Source organism: Chiroxiphia lanceolata, chromosome 24 (assembly GCF_009829145.1).
Source record: "Chiroxiphia lanceolata isolate bChiLan1 chromosome 24, bChiLan1.pri, whole genome shotgun sequence".
NCBI classification, from domain to species: Eukaryota; Metazoa; Chordata; class Aves; order Passeriformes; family Pipridae; genus Chiroxiphia; species Chiroxiphia lanceolata.
Genome location: NC_045660.1, coordinates 1381138 through 1405331, shown reverse-complemented (window position 1 = coordinate 1405331; position 24194 = coordinate 1381138). Strand labels below are relative to the sequence as shown.

General features: G+C 49.5%; 1 protein-coding gene across 1 annotated transcript in view; it reads left to right on the top strand.

Moving 5' to 3' along the window:
* Nucleotides 1-24194, top strand: part of LOC116797991 (transcription factor HIVEP3-like) — a 72741-nt gene that overhangs the window by 34740 nt on the left and 13807 nt on the right. The window contains 3 exon segments of the mRNA XM_032710040.1: nt 10935-11057; nt 11059-11108; nt 20347-20445. Of these exon segments, the coding sequence (XP_032565931.1) occupies nt 10935-11057; nt 11059-11108; nt 20347-20445 (272 nt within the window).

Here is a 24194-nt window from a genome sequence, read left to right as displayed (position 1 = left end):
AGGGGTGGTGGCTCCAGCCCTGCCCTGGGCAGCCTATTCCGATGGTTAACCACTCTTTCCCTTCAGAAACTTTCCCTCATATCCAACCTGAACCTTTCCTGGAGCAACTTGAGTCCATTTTAGTGAAGCATAAAGTGTTTTTTTAATACCTCATTCACATCCAGGTACCCCCTTTGCCCTCCCACTGCAGAGGAGCAGATGAGCATCCCAAAAATGGGACCCAGGGGAGCTGGGCTGGGGATGCCTCACTCCAGAGAGGCAGCAGAACAATGCAGTTAAATTTCCCTTGTGTGCTGTTTGTCTTAATTACTGTTTTTTGTTATGTGCAGAAATTTGGCTTTTTTAACACAACAGTGCTTTAATCTGGAAATGGGCAGCAATTGTGTTGGAAATGGGCAGCAGAAGCTCTGCTGCTCTGTTTGTTTAACAAGACCCACCAGCCTCATTAGGTATCAGCTTTATAAGTCTCACCACAATTAGCATTTAGGCTGAGCATAAAATATGTTTTCTATGTTAAAGACCTCCTAAAATTGGCTGCTACACTACAGAGTTATTGGAAAAGTCAGTAGATGACTCTTCTTTTTCCTGCCTACCAGTAATCCCAGTGACTGTGGATGGGGCAGCTCCATTTGGGGGTCAGTGATCTCTAAAAGCAGAGGAATTACTTGCAGAAGATTAAGCAATAATAGGATGAACCAATGTAAACATCAGTTTGGACAGAATGCTAGAAAAAATTTCCTTCCCAGCCTTGTGTGAAGTGTCACAGTGGGGTTTGTTTCTCAAGTGAGAGGATGAAATTCTGCTCTTTAATAATTTAACCCTAAATGCTGTGGCAGTGGAGAGCACATGGAGGGAAAGGTGATTTTTTGCTGTACCTGTCCCTAGGACCCACCAGCGCGTTCCTTGGAAAGTGTAAATGGGATATTTATTGGTTTCTAATGGGCTGGAGAACAAGAAGGTTTGGATCAGGTGACAGAAGAGAAAATGCAGTTCTGGGACACATTCCCTGCAGTCAAAGGTTTCACTGCCTTGTCCCAGGGCAGGAATATTAAGTTTTTTCACCTTGACTGGGGCCAGGCTGAAACCAGCCCTTCCCTGGGCAGTGCCTCCCTGACCTGGCAAAACCAAACTTGGGTCCAAACTGGAGCCCCACAACCCCCCTCAGAAAGGACAGGCACTGCAAAGAGCTCAGGGGAGAGACAACCATGGCCAGGAGACAGGTGGCTTTAGGAAGAAATCCTCCAAGATTAAACCTGGAGCAGCCCAGAGGTGCTGAGCATCCTCTGTACATCCCAGTTGGACCAGGAGGGGATTGAAAGCCAGAGAAAATTCATCCACAAAATGGAATGAACTTTGAGTCACAGCAAAGTGTTGCTCCCAAAAGCTGATTTTTCTTTGCCAGAATCTGTGTATTGAGAGATTGCACTGAGTGTTACATCCCAGATCTGTTCATTCTGTAGTGAGTGCATTTCAGCAGTTAATGAATGAACTAATTAAAGACTGGAGTGTGGGTGGTATTTAGCCCTGTAAGTAAAAACCAGCTCAAATCAAGATCACTGTAAGGCATGGACTTGGTTTTGAACAGCACTGGATTTTTGCTGGGCTACTGAAAGTTCTGCTTCTGAAGTGAAAAAGTTGGCAAACTAAAAAATGCTAATTAATGGCATCGACCTTTCAGTAAATGGCACAGAAAAAATGCTGCTTGAAATAAATGTGGAGATTTAATGTGATGGTTCCAACCTGGGGAACGAGGTGTCATGGGTACTCTAAGAGTGTGCTTTTGTCAAAAATTCTTTGCACAGACACACAGAATGCACCCAAAATGCATTTATGTTCGTGCATCTTAGAAGCCAAATCCTCACAGGGATCATTTCTTTGAAGGTTTGTAACTGGGTTAAAATAAACTCCTGAGTGTGTTGGTGACAGGTTCAAAAGAGAGAGGAGGGACAGATCCTGGACCTAATCCAGGATTAGCAAACAGTAGGAGTGGTGGGCAGAATGCAGGGAGGGATGCACTTGCTTCTAACATTGGATATTTCAGAGAATCCCAGAATTGTTTGGGTTGGAAGAGACCTTAAGGCTCATCCAGTCCCACCCCCGACCATGGGCAGGGACACCTCCCACCAGCCCAGGTTGCTCCAGACCCCGTCCAACCTGGCCTTGGACACTTCCAGGGATCCAGGGGCAGCCACAGCTTCTCTGGGCAACCTGGCCCAGGGCCTCCCCACCCTCACACACAACAATTCCTTCCCAATATCCCATCTATCCCTGTCCTCTGGCAGTGGGAAGCCATTCCCTGGGTCCTGTCCCTCCATCCCTTGTCCCCAGTCCCTCTCCAGCTCTCCTGGAGCCCCTTTAGGCCCCGCAAGGGGCTCTCAGCTCTCCCTGGAGCCTTCTCTTCTCCAGGGGAACCCCCCCAGCTCTCCCAGCCTGGCTCCAGAGCAGAGGGGCTCCAGCCCTGGAGCATCTCTGGGGCCTCCTCTGGACTCATTTCCATTCAGCATCCTCAGTACAGCTTGGAGTAGTTCTGGAGTTGTACCTGAATAAAGAACACTTTATTCAAGAACTTGATGATCTCCTTAGGACCAGCAAGTGTTCCAGCCCCTGCAGAGCCTCCCCAGGCCGAGGGAGAAATGAGGTGCTGGAGTGGGGCTAGGAAAGGCAGCCCTTCCTCCTTGACACCATGAGCAACAGAGGGGCAGCAATCAGCCCGTAATTAAAGCAGCCATGGCATCCAGAATCACTCACAGCACTCAGAAGAATAGGAAAAGCTTGGAGGAAGAGCTGTTTTGGAGAGAAGTGTCTGTGTCAGAGCAGAGTCACCCCGAGCTGGCGCAGTCGTTGCTGTTGGAAATGGTTTAATCAATCCTGATGGGAGCAGGGCAGGGAGAAATGGGACTGAGACAGGTCATCTGTGGGGATTTCCATGCTAGACTTTTGCTCTGAATATTTTATGAATCAGCTGTGTGTGTTTGGGGAGGTTGGGTTTTGGTTTGTTTTTTTTTAATCTCGTATTTTATTCTGTTTGTGTTTGATCTACAAAAGGGAAAAGGTGGTGTTGGAGCAGTGCCCAGGGAACAGTGTGTGTGCTTACCCACGTGGGCTTTTGGGTCGTGACCTAACCTGTCTGACTGGTGCTGGGAATACAAAAATCCCAGCCTTGCCCTGGCAGTGATGGAGCTTTAATTTATTCTGAAAACATCCAGGGAAACCATCAAAAATGGGCAGGGAGAGGGGGGAGGCAGATGAGATGCTCTGTGATGCTGCCACCACATCCCTGTCAGCACAAAACACTGCAGCAGATCATTAGTTCCTTTTCCTCCCCTCTTTATGCCCCTGTGGTGGTGGGATGAGGAGTTCGCATTGCATGTGCTCTGCAAGAGCTGCCTGGTTGTTGTGTGGCATTTTGAGGACAGGGACACGTGGCTCAATCATTAAACAAGGAGAGAGACTGTGCAAGTTCTTGCATTACCTGTCTGCTCCTGCAATTGGATTTAATGGAAGGGAAGCCCAGGAGGGACTAATTAGTCTGTGCAGACAATCAATGTCCTTCCACATTTCTTCGTGCCTTGGTGGCTAAAGGTGACCCCCTGGCAGGGATGAAATACTTTCCCCTTGCTCTGGCTGTACTTTCATTTTTTCAGTCTGGTTTCCTCCCTAATTGCATTTTAGCAATCAACCCCAGGGTCTCAGCCCTTGTAGAGCAGCATAATAGTATTGACATTGTTTTTTCTGCCAGTGCTGTGTTTTCCTGGTGGTTTGCAGTGACAATTAAATGATCAAAGCTGGAGAGGATGAAGCTGTATCACAGCACAGAGAGCCATAATGAGTGGAACTGTAATTTTCCCTCTATTAGACTGGAAGAGATCTGATGCCACAACCCAAAATTGAATCAATCCTTCACTCAAGCAGAACATGCAGAGAAGTAACAGAGATCTGCTCTGGATTTGCAGTTTTCCATCCAAATACAGTGTTTGCTCACCTTGTCCTTGCTCTGCGTTGGGTTAATTTAACTGGAGGAGATCCCAGGGTCTCTCTTGGACACTCCTGGAGGGGCAGCTCCAGGATGAGGGATCAGACACAGCAGAGCAGCTCATGCAGTCACAAATCCTCTTGTCCCCATATCCCACAACTCTTCCATCAAAACAGGCTCTACTGGCAAGAGGATTTGCTTTTGCTGATGGAGAAATGCCATTAAAAGTCATCCTTAGGCCTGTGTTTTTATGCTAGTAAAAACTTCTGTGTGCATTTGGGTTTTTAGGGATGTTTTCTGTGTTGATTTCCCTGTTTGCCCATCTCTGTGCATGTTACAGAGGTGTCAACGTTTTTGTCAGCTCTTGCAGTGCATTTGCAGCAAGAAGTTGTGTCCAGTGAGAGGTGCTTTAAAGCTGCACATTCAGGAGGTGTCATCCTGCTCAAACCCACACCACAGTTTGTGCTGGGAAAACCTCCTTGAACACATTGTCCATCTTTTTCATGTTTAGCTTGAATTTTCCACTTCTTGGTTTCCCTCTGCAGGATAAGTGTCAATAATAAATGTCTCCCCACCCTGAGCATTCCTTACATCTTCCCAGACCATTGGCCTGTCCCTCCAGCTTTTACTGTCTGTGGTTCAGTTGAATGTTGGAATGACTCACTTTTTTAGCTTTTCCCCCAAAATTCACCTTTTCTTCCATCCCCTTCACCAGAGATGTTGCTCCCCTCCCATTTTTTTCTGTTTTTCTGACCCCATTTGAGTTTTGAAGCACAAAACCCTGGGCAGAGTGTCCCAGCTGTGATGCCATCAGGAGAGATTTCCTTTGCCTGGGTGACACTGCCCTCCCCACTCCCGGTGGTCCGAGTGCCCGGGCACAGGGCACTGCTACAGGAAGCAATTCCTGGGAGGTTTTTCAATGGAATATGGACTCTGCCAGTGTTCATGTTTTTCAGACAAGCTGGAGAATCACTGACCTGCTTTAGGACAGTGCCTTGGCCACCCATGGTGGCAGCATCACTGCGTGTCCCACGCAGCCCCAGTGCCAGGGGGGTCGTGCTGGCAGGGCTGGGATCACGAGGAGGGCACTGTGGGGACACACCCACTTCATTGTTTCCCACTCAAAGAAATGTGGAAAATTGCCTTAGGTAAAAGCTGAGCTGTGGGGACCCACCAGGGATATTATAAAAAGCAGACAGGAACAGAACAGGCCTGAGCTGTCCTGTGTGATCATCTCTGGTTTTCTTGCAGAGCCATAAATTCCTCCTCCTCACCCTATCTAAGGTTCAATTCCCACAGGGAGGAAATGAGCAGGATGCATTTTTATTCCTGGAGTTGCCTTTAGAGCCCCTGGCTGAATTGATGTGCATTTTGCAGTCCTGGGGGTCAGGAGGGGGAGTAGCAGAACTTGATGCCACCTTGGACTCCCTGAAGGCAGACTTTGGCCAGTTGAGGTTGGCAGAGTCCCTTTGGAAGCCACTCTGAAGGGCACAGGAGTCCAGGAAGGCTGGACATCCTTCAAGAAGGAACTCCTGAGGTATTTTGCCTCAGTCTTTAACAGTGAGATCAGTTGTTCTGTGGGTGCCCAGCCCCCTGAGCTGGAACAGAAGAACAGGGAGTAGAAGGAAGCCCCCATAACCCCCGGGGAAATGATCAGGGACCTGCTGCACCACTTAGACACACAAGTCTTGGATGGGATCTGCCCAGGGGTGCTCAGGGAGTTGGCAGAAATGCTCACCAAGTCACATTCCATCATTTCCCAGCAGTCCTGGCTGACTGGGAGGTCACTGTTGGCTGGAGGTTTGCAAATGTGGCAGGAGCAGGGTCAGAGGAGGATCCAGGGAACTCCAGGCCTGTCAGCCTGATCTTGGTGCTGGAGAAGGTTGTGGAGCAGATCACTCTGAGTCCCATCACAGGGATCAGGCCCAGCCAACGTGGGTTTGGGAAAGGCAGGTCCTGCTTGCCCAGCCTGGCCTCCTTCTATGACAAGGTGACCATGCAGTGGATGAGGAAGGCTGTGGATGTGTCTGTCTGGGCTTTGGGAAAGCCTTTGGCACCATTTCCCACACCATTTCCCACACCATTTCCTTGGAGACACCGGCTGCTTATGGCTTGGACAGGGGCACAAACAGTGCTGGGTAAAAAGCTGGCTGGATGTCTGGGCTCAAAGAGAATGGAGATAATTGATCTCTGCATCAATCCTGTCTTGTTTTCTGAATTAAACTCCACTCAAAACGAGGGCCTCACTGTGCCCTGATGTTTGGTCAAGAAGGAGCCCTGGGTTTGCTGGGTCATCTTGGGGAGTGTAAAACTGCCAGTGTGAAACCTTGTTGGAGCTGCTGGTGCCTGATTCAAGCAGGATGATGGTCCCAGTGCCACCTTCACCCCAGGCTTCCTTGGCTGTGTCCATCCTGAATGGTGGAGGCTCGTTCAGCTCAGACTCTTCTCCTGCACTTCCACTGGAGACTGGCAACTTCTGTTTGCAAAAGATCCATCCCTGCAGCCAGGAAAGAGGAGATTTCTGTGCCAGGTCCTGTCTCCATACCCAGCCCTTCCTCTGTTGTGCTGTGCCATTCTTTGGAAGCTCCTTGTTTGTCTTGGTGCAGTGTCCCTGTCTGGTAAATTGAGATACTGGAGGGTTTTATGATGCTTTTAGAAACCTGGAAATTACATTGTCTGGTCTGGGTTTTGTAAAGGAATCCTTCTGTTTGTTCTGCTGTAGCTTGGCATGAGTTAGAGGAGATTTCAGTGACTGTCTGGCCCTGAGGACACACCTCTGTGTGTGGTGACCCTCAGCACAGTCCTGCAGGGTCTCCCACCTGCAGTTTCCCTTGGGATGCAATGGGTAAGACCAAGGGCTTCTGCTGCACACACAGTTTCAGAAGTGGTCTAATAATTTAGAAGTGGTCTAACCATTTAGTGGGAGTTGTGAGAAGGGCCATAAACTTAATAAAATTAGTGACACTGCGGTAGTGACACATTTATCCATGATCTGGCAAATTTTGCAGGTGGCATAAAACATCAGCTAGATGAGTTGAGCCCAGGGCAGACTGTAAGGAACTTCCTAAGGGTTCAGCCAAGGCAGATGAGGGGCAGCCTGATGACAGATGAAATGTGCCATCAGTAAAACCCAAAGACTGACACCGAAGGCAACAACTCTGGGTTCACTGGAGGGTGAGCTGGAGGAAAGGGATCAGATATCCATTCTGTTACTATGGCCCCCAAATCCAAAAAGCAAACAAGGGAGTTCATCAAATGTCAAAAGCAGTTGAGGAAATACTTGTTCAGTAGCTGCAAAACTGTCCTGGGGTGTTTTTAAGCACAATACAGCTTCAAAGTGTGGAATTCCCACAGTCGCTGCCTATGTGACACTTGCAAAGAGGTGGAACCACTGGGAGGGTGTGACCTGCAAGGTCACACCAGCAGAGACTTTGCAGGGCAAGGTACATTCCTGGGGGCTGAGGGAAGCAGGGGAGAAGGGGTGATTCAGCCCAGCTGTGAGCAATGAGTCCCCCCAGGAACCTGCTCCCTCTTTCCTGCCTGCAACCACCAAACTTCCTTCCCCCCTGGATGGCCAAGGTTTATCGTGTGGTTTTCAGCCACATGAAGATTTTGGATGTGGCTCAGAGCACTGAGAGAAAAAAAAGAAGTGTCTGTGGCTAAACAGGATAGTCAGGTATTTGTAACAGCAGATATTGAGAACTAAACCTCCTAAGGCCTCAAAGGAAGAAATGCTTTGTGGCTTTGGGTTTCAACTAAGTTTTAGGGAAAGAGCTGAAACAAAGCTTTCTCCAGATTCATGTTTTTCCATTGTTGGGTTTCTTGTGCCTCCTGCCAGTGATGGCCCATTTTGGGGCCCTCAGGTCTCTGAATCTGGTGCTGCTGGTGGTCATCCCATGGCTGTGCCAGTTCCTCCTGCTCTGGAAAGTGTTTGTAGTGGTTGAGCAGAATTCAACAGGACACAGAAAATAACCTTTCAAAAATGCATCAAATAACTCAGTTTTTATCTTTTTCCATGTCTGTTTGAAAGAACTATTTCCTAAATTAGTCTCTGGGCTCATAATGACCGGTTCCCTCCCGCCTCTCCGATCCTCTCCGTGTTCGAGTGTGGCCCTGCAGGAGGTGTGAGGTGCTAATGATGGGATTATGAATTCCACAGAGCTCTGGGAGAGGAGGCCAGATTTGCTGACACAAACTCCAGCCGTGGCTATTGCTGGGATCTGGTTACAGCAAACCTTATGGAGCAGGAAGATCCTTTGTCCGGGGCAAATCCTCACACAGAGTGAGCTGTCCCTGGTTTGTCTCTCTGATGCAAATCGTATGAGCACATGAGCAGAGGAACCAGCATCATATACTGAAGAGTTATCTCCATAAATACTCTGCAGCCTTCAGTGCTGGCAGATGGCATCTGCAGCAGCATTCCCTGGGCTGTGGCACTGTCACCTCTTACTCTCTCCTGGTTTGGGTTGGGGTTCCTTTAGGTTACTTTCCTATTTCTCTGCTCTCCCTGCCTGTTGGACACTGTAGGAAGATACCTGTGCTGAAGGATGGCTCAGTCTCTCAGAGTGTCAGATAAGCTGCAGTGTCTAATTTCAGATTAAATCACATGTCCCCCTTTCTGCAGAGGAGCCAGCCCCGATTGCTTTAATGAGGCTGATGAAGGGACTGTTGGACACAAAGAACTTGCTCAGAGATTTCCATGTGAGAGTGTAATTAGGGGTAGTGCAAGTACAAGGCTGATAAAGGACAATTTCATTTTTTAAATGGCCAGATGATTGCCAGCACAATGACAGGGAGAAAGGAGGGCGAGAAGGAAACCTCAAATACAAATCAGAACAGAAGAGGGGAAATCAGGATTCCTGGTTCCTTTTGCTCCTTTTGCTGCTTGAACATTAAGTCACCAACTGAAAAAGGGACCTGGGCCATTCCTAACAATTGTGTGCCCTGGAATGGAGGTAACTGGGCATACTGGGCTGGAGGCTGGGAGAGAGTGGGAGCTCCTCAGACCTCAGCTCAGTCCCCTCTGACCACATAATGAGACCCTTGGGATGAAGGGTTTTGATGTTGGGGTTTGGAGATTTTGTTGGGGTTGAGTTTGTTTTTGGAGGGTTGGGAATGGCATGGAGTAGATGGTATTGCTGTGGCTTCAATCACAGGAGATAAAATAGAGGATCTGGGCTGCCAGATCACCCTGGTTATGATCTAGAGAGCTGCTGGTGCTGAAGGACAGAAACACAGACTGTTCCCTCACGTGTTGGACACCGAGACCTGGTGGTGCTGGTGCTGGTGCAAAGTGGGGCTCTCTAGGCACCCATTTTCCTCTCTCTTCTCTAGTCTGTGTCCAAACCTGAGTCTGTGCCCTCATCACCTTCATGAATGAGCTACTCAGCATCCTCTGAGCATCCGCTCCCGTCTCTGCCACGGGGCTCAGGCACCACTCGGCAGGAGGGGAAGGGTTTAGTGCTGAGCTCACCCCTCCCAGGGGCCACCCAGGAAGATTAATCTGAGTTTCAGGTGTAGTGGGTCCCCCAAACACCCACGTGGAGCTGAGATTGCCTGGACTCTTCCTAAGCAATGAAACAATGTTCTGCCTCGGTGGGACATCGGGGGGGTCCTTGTGACTTCCCTGCCTCTAAATCCACTCTTGCAGGTAACTGGGATGTATTTCCATGGATGCATCCCATGCAGACCATGACATTCTCATCCCATCAGCTCAGGGCTGGATTAATGATCTTTGTGGGTTTTTTTAATCAGTTTTAAATTACTTTTTTTTTCTTCATTATGAATACATAGGGGTTTAGGATTTATTCTATATTCACTTATTTAAGTGCTCAATCTATTCTAGTGCAGCTGTTTTTATTCAATTATTCTTCAGTCTGGCTGCTGTTTTCTCATCATTCTGGTTTGGAATAGGCTTTATTGGGAAGATTCTAAAAGGTGACTGATGGTGTTGTCTGTCTTTGGATCCCCTATTAAGAGGCTTTAGAAGGCCTGATTTCCAAGGTGCATGTTTGGAGATTTCTGAAGACCAGACTTAATTCCTACTGCATAGAAAAATGAGTTGCAAGAAGTACAGTGCTTCAAAAACGTGGCCTCTTGAAAATCTGAGGGGACCAATTTTGTGTTACCTATTCTCTTGTGCTGCAAGTACAGGAAATTGCAGACTTCATTTGCTGAGCAGCAGGAGACTAAATGACTCGTCTCAGTCTTAAGAGTATTTTTCAAACCCCCATCATGTTGCCTGGGCAGAAAAGAAGTGACTGTATAATGTGAAGGAAGGATGGATGACCAATGTCAGTCTCTTGGGTAAACCTAAGCCATGATATTGTGCAAAGTGAAGAGCCTGGAGTCTGTGCTGGTTACATTTAGTGGTAGCACAATTTATTATAAAAATCTCGGATGTTTTCTTTCTCTCTGTGTCCATTCTGGGTCCCGTCCTGTCAGGAGTCTGGGCAGGGTCATAGCTTGAAGTGTGGCATCAGTGTCTTCTCAGGTGGCTTTTCTCTTGTCCCAGTGGGTGGGAAGGTTGGATCCCAGGAATTTTAGCTGGGATACAACAGGTGGATCTCAGGAGGTCCTCAGGACTTTCATGGTGCATATTTTATGGGCGAGAGATGACTGAGGCAGATGGGCTGGACTGGGACACACCTTCCCCAGGGCACCCCGAGTGCCTCAGTTTGTGTTTGAGGATGGACAAACCAGGACATTTGAGTGATGATCTCAGCCTTTGGGCTGTTTGCCTGCACACAGAAGCAGATGTAGGACACAAGAACACATTCCAGACTAGGGGAAAAAAAAGCTTTGAAGATATTTTGTATTTAGCCTGATCACCCAGAGCTCCCGAACGGTAACCGAGGACCCGCGGTGGGGTCAATGACGAAACTTGTGACTTCTTTGGAGGTGGGAATCTGCTTTTCTTTTTTTTTTTTTTTGCCTTTATCATGACACCTGTTGCTCATAGGTACAAATCAAACGAAGAGTATGTGTATGTGCGAGGCCGTGGAAGAGGGAAGTATGTTTGTGAGGAGTGTGGAATTCGCTGCAAGAAACCCAGCATGCTGAAGAAACACTTCGCACGCACACAGAGTCAGGCCATACGTCTGCAAGTACTGTAACTTTGCTTTTAAAACCAAAGGTAAGAGCTCATGGCTCCTCTGCTCTCACTTATGAGCCTTCCCGGGGGCACAGGGGAAGGGAAAGCCTTCCCAGGGGCTGGAAAATGCCAGGAGCTGGAGGGAGGGGGCTGAGGGAGTCTTGAACTGGCTGATGTTTTCCGAAGAGCCCTGCATTCCGGCTGCACGTCCCAGCCTGCACCATCCTACTTGTGCTTCTTAAAGGGAATGAGCCTGAAACACAGGGTTTACAACCCGAAACCACCCCAGAATGAGATCAGGAGCTCCAGGCAAACATCCCTGATGGAGCACCTGGATACATCTTTGGGTGGCTTTTCATGCTGGTGCTCTCGAGATCTGTTGGCACTGCCCATCTTCATCCTCCTCAGTTGCATGTGGCTTCCACATTTTCTATATCATATCAGTAGGCTTTTTTTCTCTAAAGGCCTCCATTCCAGGACATTAATTGCCATTAATTAGTCATTAATGATCCACAGCCTCACTGCCACTAGATATTCTTTGAGGGAGCCTTTTGTCATTGCCTCAGTGAGTGTGTGAGTGAACATCATCAGGAATGTGCACAAACCAACAATCAGTGGGTAATGGGACTTTTCAGAAGTGCCAGAGGTGCCCAGGTCCCTTTAACTTCTCGTTGCTGTGGGTTTGACCAGTGTCCCCTCCATCCTTGGTTGCAGCAAGTTTTGTAAAAAAGGCGAGGAGTTGAGTTTCTTGATTATAGTTTGACACAAATAATGAGCTCCAGGAGGGTTTGGACAACGCTCTGAGGGACAGGGTGGGATTGCTGGAGTGTCTGTGCAGGGCCAGGAGTTGGACTGGATGATCCTTGGGAGTCTTTCCAACTCAGGATATGCTAAAATGTCCATTGTCTGTAGCTCCATCATTGCAGGTCTCAGAAGATGCCACAGCAGGGAGAGTCAAAAACCGGTGTCACCCAAGGGAGTGGCACAGTGTGGGTGTGGGCAGGAGGCACTGGGTGCTGCCTGGGTTGTGGCACATGTGCTGACCCAGAAGGGACAGTGGAGGGCATGTCCCTGCTAGAGAAGTGACCCAGACATGGGTGGTTCTGGGTGGGCAGTGCCTGGAGCTTGGCTGGTAAAGCTGGGGGTGATTTCTGGGTAACAACGTGCTGGTTGTCACTGGGGCTGTGGGGAAGTGAGACTGAATTCGAGGCCAGATTCTCATGCTGCAGATCCCAGTGATGGTTCTTTCTCACCCTCCAGCCTGGAGCTATTTCTGGTTCATTTTCTTCCTCTTCCCCTCTTGCTTTTCCTTTGTTCTGAGGTTTCCCTTTGAGAGGTGAATCCATTCAGCCTCTCCCTTCACCTCGCTTCCCACCATGCTTCTCTGAGGCTTTTGTTCAGGATGCTGTGATCAAACCATCCTTTTCACCATCTCTCTCTGGCTGCTTTGCTCTTCATCTCTGCTCCTTTGAAGCACAAGATCTGTCAGCACTGACTGTACCCACTGCAAACAGCCTCCAAGGGGCTTCCCTTCTCTGGCTTGGCATGGGGAAGGGAGCATGGAAATGCTTCCTTCAAAAAAAAACCAAACAAACCCAACAACCCCGCGTTGGGATTTGAATGGGAAAGTATCCATTTGCCTGTGGATGCATGGAATGGGCAGGACTTCCCTGGATCAGGGATTTCAGGATAAATAGTTGCATGATGGTGATTTGGAATTGCATGAAAAGGGCTCTTTGTTGGGGGGAGGGGGGACTGTCAGAGCCTGGCTGTGTCCTGGGGGGTGCTGATACTCCCCAGAACTTGGGGAAAAAGACACAAGGACCTCTGGAAGAGTTGCTGGAGAGTGAGAAAAATGTGTGTTGATAAAACCACCAGCTGCAGAACCAGTGCTGGTGGTGCTGGAGTGTGACCTGGAGGTGCAGGGGGTTTGCAGGACTGGATTTTGCACAGTCCAGAATGGGTTTGTTTGGGCCCTGATTCATTGGGAGCCTCCTTCGGGGGGGTTGGGGTGGTTTTGCAACCACAGTTTGTTGCAGAATGGAGAAGCTGCAGCTTTTGTGCTGGGCTGCACTGGCAAAAATATGAGCTGAGTTGAAGCTTTTTTAGAAATCAGCTTTCCAAAGTTAATTTTAGCCTTCAGCATGAACTCCAGGGGGATCTCTGTGGAGCTGTCTTCATTTTGGCTGTGGTAGATCTCTCCAGCATGATCTAATGCTCTAAACTCTCAACTAGGCGGGAAGCAGTTAATGGGTTTTTTTCGTAATTTTAATGAGGATCTTTATCTGGTTAAAATGTACCTCACCCCCCACCCCTCCCACTCCAGAATATCCATATCTGTGTTCCAAGAACGGGAAAACCTTTTGCAGCAAATATTTTTCCCTTTTCACTAATTGTCTGCTTTTTGTGCCTTTCTGTCCCTGGAAGCAAAGCTGTTCCTTTGGGTTACTGAACTGCAGGGGAAATTTATTTTTTATTATTATTTTGAAGCAAATCCATGAGATTTTTTTGTGCGTGTGTGTGTGTGTGCTCATTTCGCTGATGGAAACAACAGTCTTGGAAATTTGCTTTGTAAAGATTTACTTGATTTTATGTCTCTGGACCAGGTATAAAGGTGCCTCTTTAATGAGGTGTCTCTGCCTCCACTGTGGAGCTCCCCGAAGAGGTTTGTGACCGTGGCCTCCAAGAGGTTGTTTAAAAGAGGTTAAGCAGCTTCTTCATTGTTTTCTTAGCAGGAAGGAAATGGAGAAAAAGCTGCAGTCTTACAGTTTTCCCTTTCAGGAAGGTCAGGGAGAGCTTTTTCCTCGCCCAGCCTTCCCTGGTCCCTCCTTTCCAGCCCCTGGAGGGAAGCACAGCCCCTTGTCCCTCCTGCCCTGGGGTGCCCTGGGGCTGTGGGGCAGTGTTGGCACATAAATGCCCCCCCTGTGCAGACATTCTCCTTCTCCACAGCTATTTTCTGCTCTTGTTCAGCCTCACATCAGCCTCTCACGTCCTGATGACTTAAGTTTCCCCCAAATTTCTGGCCACAGTGTGGGGAACAGGCTGTGCCAATGCTGCTGTCTTTGCTCAGGGGTCACCAGGGACAAGAAGCTTCATATTCATTTAAAAGGTGCTCGTGTGAAGGACATCAGTGCCTGTTGGCTGAAGAGACCCATTTGATAGTCTGGGCCACTCACAGTTTCCAGACACCAGACTTCTCCATGTCCTCAGCCACAGCCTTCCTTTAATAAATTAGTTTGCAGTTCCTTAAATCAGCCCCTGACAGGCAGGGAGGTTATTGAACAGGTTCATATACTAAAAGCATTACCCCCTCAGCCCTTAAAGGCAAGGCTGTGGCTGCACACTGTGTTGTTGTTCTTGCTCCAGGAGACTCAGCTCCTGCTAAGCCTCCTCTGGAAAGTGCAGAGTGGGTCCAACTGGCTGAAGGCTCCCAGAGAATGAAGTGCTGGGAGAGCAGGGCAGAGGGAGAGGTGGATTTGCAAAATATCCCCGTGTGCTGGGGCACTGATGGATGCATTTGCAAAATATCCCTGTGTGCTGAGGCCCTTCCTTAATGACTGGGAGGAGGGAAAGGCTCTGAGCATCCCTGTGGAGCCACTGCTGGGAGAAGGGTTTGGTCCCTCACAAACCTCCAGCAGGATGAGAACAAAATTATCCTCAGGAATTTGCTGTTCCCTTCTGCAATGTGGTGTTCTGGGAACAGAAAATGACCCAATGGTCCAGACAGGAGATGAAACACTGTGAGCAAAAAGGTTCTTTAACCAGAGAAAGGTAAAAAAAAAAAAAAAGGAATGAGGGCTGGAAGTGAAGGACTGGTGAGTTCAGTGAAATATTAACTATTATTTTGTCTAAATAGTGCTGCTGTTAAAGGCTCAGCACAAGCCTTAATGGAAAATGTGCTAATTCCCAGGATTTTGGAACCTGCACACTCAGCCTGGGTACCCTTCTGGAAGAACAGTTTTGATAGGTTTGATCCAGAAGGTGACTCATATTTTATAGTCCATATCAATACAGGCAGGCCTGAAGTGCAAATTCTCTCCTTTAATCTTTATGTCAATAAGTATAAAAGATATTAATAAAAAAAATTTAAATTGAAATATTTTACCCCATGAATTATATAAATTAAAGCTTTCCTTCTCATAAAGTCTCACTTGAGGACATTATCTCCACACTGAGACCTAAATCAAGGCCTGTGCATTATTTAAATCCCACATAAAATCTGGTTCAAGGATCTGTCTGGGATGAAGAGCATTGGCCTGTGGCTGGTTCTCTCACAGCAAAACCATAACAGGCATGGAATGGTTTGGGTTGGAAGGGACCTTAAAGCCCATCCCCACCTTCCACTAGCCCAGGTGGCTCCAACCTGGCCTTGGACACTTCCAGGGATCCAGGGGCAGCCACAGCTTCTCTGGGCAACCTGGGCCAGGGCCTCCCCACCCTCACAGGGAACAATTTCTTCTCAATCTCCCATCTCTCCCTGCCCTCTGGCAGTAGGAAGCCATTCCCTGTGTGCTGTCCCTCCATCCCTTGTCCCCAGTCCCTCTCCAGCTCTCCTGGAGCCCCTTTAGGCCCTGCAAGGGGCTCTCAGCTCTCCCTGGAGCCTTCTCTGCTCCAGGTGAACCCCCCCAGCTCTCCCAGCCTGTCCAAATGGGAGTTTGCTGCAGCTGTTGCTCTCCTTGCAAAGTATTTTAAAGGAGAAAAATGAAAATACCTCAGCCCTGGGAGCTGTGCCCGTGTCCTGGTGCTGCCTTGATGCTCAGATCACACAGTTGGTCACTTCTTGGTTTTGTTTGGGGTTTTCTTGTTTTTGTTGCTGAACTGATCAGATTTAATAGGAGAACTAGAAAGCTTTGTGTATCCCCAACACAGACAGGATCATTTGTTCAGGAATCTTAATGTTTCCATTCCCTACATTTTGCTTTAACTCCGCCACCTCTAAAATACGATAACAGATATTCCGAAAAATTAATTTCCCTCTTTAAATTGGACTGGGAAATCAGTTCTAGTCCCTATTAAGCTGCTTTAGATGCTTTTGGAACACTGCAGTTTTAGCTTTCTCCAAACAACACAAGGATTTAAGCTGCTTGAAGTCCAAAATAAGACTTCACAGCATCAGAAGGGCTTAAGCAGCTGGAGTGCAGAGTTGTGGGCAGGCGTGGTGAGAGCTGTGCTGACACTGCCCGTGCTCCTCCAATGGCTGCAGAGGCCTCCCAGCCTCCACCCATTCCTGAAGTTATTTAAATATAGCCAGTTTATTCCAAACCTGGGAATTTTTTGGTGAACAATCCTTAGTGAGACCCGTTTACCAGCTCAGAGTTCAGTGTAAGTTCTCTGCTGTCAAAATCCAGCTTCTCTGCCTTGTAGTTTCTCTCCTGATCTTCCCAATCTGTTTTTTCCAGGGTTTTCAAGGAAGAGATGCTGTGTGGTTTTCGGGGTTTTTTATTATTATTTTTTAAGTTGGGAGCCAAAACTCTGGAAGGCAACAAGTCTTTCCTGGTAGGATTCACATCCAGCTTTTACTTAGGCAAAGTGGTGTTGATTTTCCTGGAAATCTGCCGAGGGACTTCAGTGTTTAATCCTGCCAGCATTAATTAAGGGGTCTAAAAAAACACAAACTAGAGGAAGAGCCCTGATAAGATAAATATCCTTGTCCTCGAAATTACTCCCAGGATGATAACTCAGCTCCTCAGCTGGTGGAAAGGAGCCTCCAGCTTTTAACTTCCTTAGACTGTTGCAGAGGGGATGCGAATCCCTCCTGCTGAATCTCCCTTCCCTGAAAGGATTCCAGCATCCCTCTGTTTTGTTGGGATTTCTCTTGGTGTGCTGGGATGGGCAGGGGGAGATTTGCACCCAGAGCTTTGCAGGGTGATCTCGTTCATCAGTGTTGGGTGGACAAAGGAGGACGAAGGAAGAGAGAAAGCAGAAAAAAGGAGAAGTGGAAGGAAAGCAACGCTTGCAGTGAGTTGGTGCTTTGGTGTTTGGCCAAAGGAGGGTGAGGGAAGAGAGAAAGCAGAAAAAAAGTAGAGGGGGAAGGAAAGCAAGTTTTGCAATGAGTTGGTGCTTTGGTGTTTGGCACGAACTCGTTGGCACAGGGGTTGGCACTGCCTGTGCTGTGGCTCCAGCTCCCCCTGAGCCTGCTGGGGCAGGAAGGGCAGCAGCCAAGGGATGCCTTGCACAAGGACAGCTGCCTCCAGGGAAGGCAGAGGAAAAGGGAAGTGACACTTGTGGCTTCTGGCAGCGTTTGGGAACCCAAAGTGCTGCTCAGGAGGGAGCTGGGGCTCAGCAGAGGGCAGGGAGTGGAGGGCTGGGGGCTGAGATCTCATCCTGCCCTGCTCCTGCAGCAGCAAGGGAGAGTGAGAGGGCTGGGAAGGCACTGGGGCTGAGGGAGCAGGAGGGACCTTTGTGTCCCAGCAGCCTTTGGGCAGCCAAGGGGGCCACGGTGGCCACTGAGAATTTCAGCTTTATTCCCCTACCCTTTATTTTTCTCTCTGTCCCAACTACTTTCCCCTCTTGGACAAATGTTCCCCTTTGTTCAGCATTTCCCTTGGCTGTAAGTGGGGTTAATTACTGTCTAATTAACCTGCCTGTCATTTGGGAGGTGGAATTAGAGAGGTGCCCACGAGTTATCCCATCCCCCTGGCCCCTGCAGTGCAGGGGGGCTGCAGTCCTGCCCCAGACACTGCCTTCAGCAGCCCCCTCCCCTCAGGAATTAATGTTATCCCCTCAGGAATCAATGTAATCCCCTCCTGGTGCGGCCAAAGCCAGGTGGATGGAGAACAGGGAATTCCTGAGCTTGTCTGGGGGCTGTGGCAGCACCAAAATTCCTGGTGGGTGCCCCCTCCCCACTCATCCCACCGTGGCATCACAGCTGAGCTCAGGGGTGGCACAGAGAGAACCAAGGACCCCCTGGGCCCAGCTGGGTTTCCTTGGGCTGATTTTCTGTCTCTTGTCCCTGCAGGGGCTCCAGGCAGGGCTTTGCTGTGGGGCTGAGCAGAGCTGGGTCCCTCTGCCAGCCAGGCTGGCACGGCTGTGATGGACAGGCAGCAGCAGCAGGACTTGATTTCAACACTTTGACTCAGTTTGTATTTTTCCAAGTCAGATCCAACATTAAATTCCAGTTCCATGAGGCCACGATTTGGCCTTGTTGGAGACTTTTCATTGGGACAGTTTTTCATGTTCAGACAATGGTGATTCACTGGAACCACGAGAACATCTCTTGTCTCACTGGGTGTCTTTGGGTCCACAACAAAACTCCTGGTCCAAGGTGGAGAAAGAGGGGTTTGGGTTTGATCTGGAGCAAGGACCTGAGCCAGGCTGGCCTCTTCCTCCCACCTGAGTGTCCTCACTGTGGGGCTGAGGGTATTTCAGCTGAAAAATAATAAATCTCTCTTACTGGAGCTGGTTTGCTGCATTTAAATTATTAAATATCCCTTGAATCCACATCCAGGTTGGGTGCCAGATACACAAGGATATATAGTCAGCCTTTGTCTCTCCTGGTCTTTCCTGTTGGAGCTGTTCCATTTTGGATAAAATGGGCCAAATTATTAATTCATGGGCTGAAGAGAAACTGAGTTAGGTGGTTATGGGACTCTTCTGAGATGTGAGGGTGTCACAGGTAATTCTCTGCTCCAGTGAACAGCTGCTTATTTATTTCTGCTGTCCAGAGGCCCTCTGTGCTCCACCAGCTCAGGGACCTGGGGACTCTGTGGGTTGCAGGACACCAGCTGAGGGATCTCAGCCTGCAGGGAACATTGCAATAAAGTCAGAGAATTCACTTTTTCCTCTTTTTTTTTTTTTTTAATTTTGGAGAGAAAAACAAGCCTGGTGTTCCTTCCTCCCCTCCAAGGCAGCTCCCAGGAGGGCTGATGGCACATCCTGGGAATGGGGAGTGTTCAGCCAGGTCCTGGGCTGTGCTGGGGAATTAAACAGCTCTTGGTGGAGCTTCAGCAGAGCCCAGGGTTCTTCTCATCCTCCTCAGCCCATAAATCCCATTCCTGGAAGTGTCCAAGGCCAGGTTGGACGGGGCTTGGAGCAACCTGGGCTGGTGGAAGGTGTCCCTGCCCATGGCAGGGGGTGGAATGAGATGGGCTTTAAGGTTCCTTCCAACCCAAACCATTTATGATGGATTATACATATACATTTATAAATATATTTATATAAAAATATATAATTATAAATATATATTTATATATATATAAAATATATATATTTGTAAATGTATTTTTATATATATATATTTATAATAGGTGGAGACAACAGGTAAAATGTGACCTTCTTCTTTATTTCTTTATTTCTCCTACCCTTTGTTTTTCTCTCTGTTCCACCTCCTTTTTCCCCTTGGACAAATGTTCCCCTATGTTCAGCATTTCCCTTGGCTGTGAGTGGGGTTAATAACTGTCTAATTAACCTGAGAGGTGGGAGGTGGAATTAGAGAGATGCTCCCTGAGGATGCTCTCCAGTTTTCCCATCCCCCTGGCCCAGAGCAGGGACCAGTGTCCCCCACAGCCCCTCCTCCCCTTCCCAGGGGCTGCTCTTCCCACCTTGGCCCCCAGAAAACCTCATTTTCTCAGTGCTGGCAGACCCCCTGTCCCAGAGGGTATCCAGGACTCCTCAGAACTTTTCCCTGGCACTTTGGTTCGTGCCAGAGCCCCTGAGCCATCCTGGGGGAAAAGAGGGTTTAGATGTTTTTTTCCTCAACTCAAACCCTCTTTTTATTGTAGAATCGTGACACTGTTAAGGTTGGAAAAGCCCTCTAAGATCACTGAGTCCAACCTAACCCAGCACTGCCAAGGCTAAACCATGTCCCCAAGTGCCACATCTGCAGGTGTTTTGAACCAGGGTAGAACCAACCCTGTGGTGCTGAGGAGCTCCTCCCCTCCAGGTGTGCTGGGATGGGCTGGGAGGTGATGCTACATTGAGATGTTTCTCTGCCCTACTTTCCTACCATTTTTCCTTTGCTGCACCATCACAGCTGAGAGCAACCCAGGACTTCTCTTCCCCCCGAGCCCAAAACTGTGTCCTGACAGCTTTTTCAGGTTCCACAACACCTGAAAGGTCACACGACCCTTCCAGCACCTCCTCTTGCACCCCAGTGCAGCAGCAAAGGGATAAAGGGAGGACTTGGCCTTGTGTCACAGGGTATTTGTCAAGGACAGTGGCCTGGGGACAGTCAGGGATCTTTGTCTGGCTCAGAGCCACAGTTTTGACTTGTAACTGATGAAAAAAAAACCCTAAAAAAAGAGCCATCTTTGACCAAAATCTGTTTTCTGCTTCTTTTCAGGGAATCTGACTAAACACATGAAGTCAAAGGCCCACAGCAAAAAATGTCAGGAGATGGGCGTGTTGGTATCTTCACTGGTGGATCTGGAAGCCGAAGAAGGTAAAATCCTTCACATTATAAACATTATAAACTTGCTGTTGATGCTGAGAGAGGGCAGGAGCTCCATGGATCATCCTTCCAAAGATGTGCAGAGGTTTTATTCAGCCCAGGCTCCTTCCAGCAGCCAGGGGAGGTTTCTCTGTGTGTGGGTTTTGGGGCCATCCCGGGGGGCTGCACCAGTGGGACGGGCTGGGAGCTCGTGTCTCCTTGCTGGGGGTTGTGTGTTAGAGGTGAACATAGTGGTGGTGCTGGTTGATGGTTTAGAGGTCTTTTCCAGCCTTAATGATTCTGTGACTCTGCCTGAAGTACTTTGGCTGCAGACAGAGCACAGGAGTGGGTGGGCAGCACCCTGAACATGGCCCAGCACTGTGGGTGGGCTCTGTGCATCAGAATAAATAGTGAACCTGTGGCATGAGAAGGTGTTTTGGGGTGTCTGTAGCAGGGAGCTGAGGAGCCTGACTGCTCTGGAAGAGCCCAGGTCTCTCCTGGATGTTGAGGGAGTCTCGAAGCAGCAAAATGGGACCCACCCCGAGGATGCATTTCCTGAGGCTGTGAACCCCCACTTTGGTGCTGCAAGCACAGTTTGATGGGTGGAGGAGAAAAACCAGCCCTGGCACCCCAGATTAGGGGCTGGCAGCCCATTTTACTGGAGCCAAGGTGGTGAGAGTGAGTGTGGGGGTGACCCTTCAGCCCATGGCCCCTGCAGGCAGTGGGGATGTTCCTGCAGGGGGGATGGACACCAGCAGTGCAGGAATATCAGGGATCAGGTGATACTCTTCTTCTGAAAGGGCCTTCAGAGAAGGGCTTTTCCACCAGGATCATCTTCTAGGGACCTGTCCAACTTACTGTATGTGGCTGATCTCAGGCTGCTCCAAATTCCCAGTGCAAACCTGGGCTGCATCTGGAGGCACTGGGGATCCCAGGGACATCACAGGGGGAACCTGCTTCCCTCATCCTTTACTCTCATGTGTCCATGGGCAGGATGAAGGTGAATCATGCAGGTCAGAAACTATCTGGAAGATTTCTCAGCCGGGAAAGAGCCAGGAAAACCAAAATAACATGGGGCTCTGACATTTAGTGGCATCATTCCGAGTGCTTTACGAGAAGATACATTTCCCCTGACTCACCTGCTTCCTTCTTTCATCTCCTTCTGAACAAACACACACACAAAGTCTGTCCAGGGCTCTGTGGATTTAGGAGTGAGTCTGTTCTTGGAGAAGGACTCTCTTATCTGCTCATTTCCCCCCTGGTTTAAGGTGTGTGCAGCTGCATTTCCCTGCAGGCCTCCCAAGGAGTAAATCTCCTTCTGAGACAACCACTCCTGTCTCCATCAGAAAAGCTGAGGAAGATCTCCAGACTGGGAGATGAAGAAACACAGGGCAGTCTCAGGTGTACTTGGCAGTTTGTGCCAGGAAAGGCTCTTTAACCCAAACGATTGCAGGCTGGGAAGGGTCAGGCTGTGGGTCCCCAGGGAGCAGTTGGATGTTCTGATTGTTGTCCTTCAGCAAGACCCTGAATGTTCAGGGGTCAGAGGAATGATGGGGATGAAGCTTTAAGGGCAGAAGAGCTCAAGTCCCCATGAAATTTGGGGTCTTTTGCATTCAGCAGCCCGTTCACATTTATGGGAAACATTGCAGAGCTCTAGAGGGGAAAAGGCTCTGGGAACACAGATGATACTTTTCTCCTGAAAGGGCCTTCAGAGAAGGACTTTTCCACCAGGAGCATCTTCTAGGGACTTGTCCAACTTACTGTATGTGGCTGATCCCAGGCTGCTCCAAATTCCCAGTGCAAACTTGAGCTGCATCTGGAGGCACTGGTGCCTGGGCCCATCTGCAGGCAGAGCCCACACCACTGTCTGTGTCCCAGGGAATTTATTCCTGAGTAAAACCCCCGGTGCCACAGAGCAGGGGAGTGTTCCTGTTTGTATTGCATGACCACGACACCACTGCCCCTTCCTGGCTGCCACCCCAGCAGTCCCAGGGTGAAAGGTGCCCTTTTGGGTGACTTCAGCAGCTTTTTCCCTGTTTCACCCCCTGTCTCACCCCAGACAAGTTTGATCCCCCCATCCCTGGTCCTCATTCTGCCCCAGCACACGAGGGTTTCCTGACAAGGGGTTAAAATGAACTCCATCAACCACAGGGTGCCAGGGTTATTTTTGTAAAGTGAACATCAGCTGAGCCAGCCCTGGAGTGGGAGCCAGGGAATGTGGACTGGGCAGGAACAACAAACACTGCTTATCACCCCACTCCCCTGCTGGGGGCAGGTCCATCCCAGACCTTATTGGGAATGGGGCTGTTCCTGGGACCTGGGCAGTGTCACACACCCCTCCTCCACAGGTGATTAAAAATCACTCAGTGTTTCCCTGCAGGACAAGGTTGGCTCTGCTGCAGCTGCAGCTCCTTGTGCTGGGGTGGTACCAGGGTGTCACAGGGCTGGAGACACTGTGCCCACCAGGCATTGCCCACTAGCACCTCCAAGGTGCTTTATGGCTGAATTTTTGGATATTAAAGCTTAGGAATGCTACCCCTGCCGTGCTGAACCCTTGGGGGATCTCCACATTAGTTAGTGAAGTGCTGGGGATGTTTGCAGGCACTGGCACACCATCATCTCAACTGCAGGAGCAACCAACAACCAACCCTCTGTGGCTCAGCCCATCGACCACACTGCCAAAAAGTGCTGAGCACAGTTTGGGACTCAGCATTCCTGCCCAGGATGGATGGGGCTGGATGGGGCTGCTCCGGGTTGGGGGAACAGAGGTGCAACAGAGAACGAGCTGAGGGGGCTGTGGGGCTTTGGCACTGCCCTGTCCTGGGTCAGATGTGTCTCTTGACCTGAACTGACCATGGCTCAGCAGAGATGAGCTCAGCTGGTTGGATCCTGGGGCTGAAAACACCCAGGGTGTGGTTTGATCCCATATGGACCATTCACTGAAGGGTTGGACTCTGACCCTTGTGGGTCCCTTCCAACTCAGAACATTCTGTGATTCTCTACACAAGCTGGAGGAGACACCTGAGAAGTCCCTCTGGTTACCAGTCCCAAAGCCCAGGGATCCCCAGGGCAGTGCTCCCCTCCCCTTTCAGGTTTGGCTTCTGGCTCAGCCCCACTGTGGTCACCTGGGAGATCAGGGATGGAGGACAAAGGAAGAGCCAGCACTGCCAGCCCCCTTTGTCCCCTTGCCCAGTGCCTTTCCTGGTGCCCAGGGATGGACCAAGAGCTCTCCCAGGCCATGCAGAATAAATATCCAGCTAAGGCTGAGGATGTCTGACCTGGCTGACTCCACCTCACAAGATGGTTTTCTTCCTTTTAAATCTTCCTGAGCTCTTGGCTCTTCTCCAGCTCTTCAGAACAACCTTTCCACCAGGCAGAGCTGGGCTGGGCTTTGCTGTGCCCTTTCCAAAGCAGGACATGGTCAAAAGCAAACCCAGTCCCAAGGGAGAAGTGTTGGTGTGGTGGGAGCAGTGGGAGAGGGAGACTGCTCCCACGTGGGATTGCTGGAAAGATCTTTCAGCCCAGGAACTCACTTTAAACAATTGATTTGCTGATAGTCTCCAGAAACTCTCCCTGCTCTTACACCACACATGGGTGATGCTTCTGCAGGTCACTAAAGTCATGGAGATGCTCCAGGGCTGGAGCCCCTCTGCTCTGGAGCCAGGCTGGGAGAGCTGGGGGGGGTCACCTGGAGAAGAGAAGGCTCCAGGGAGAGCTGAGAGCCCCTTGCAGGGCCTAAAGGGGCTCCAGGAGAGCTGGAG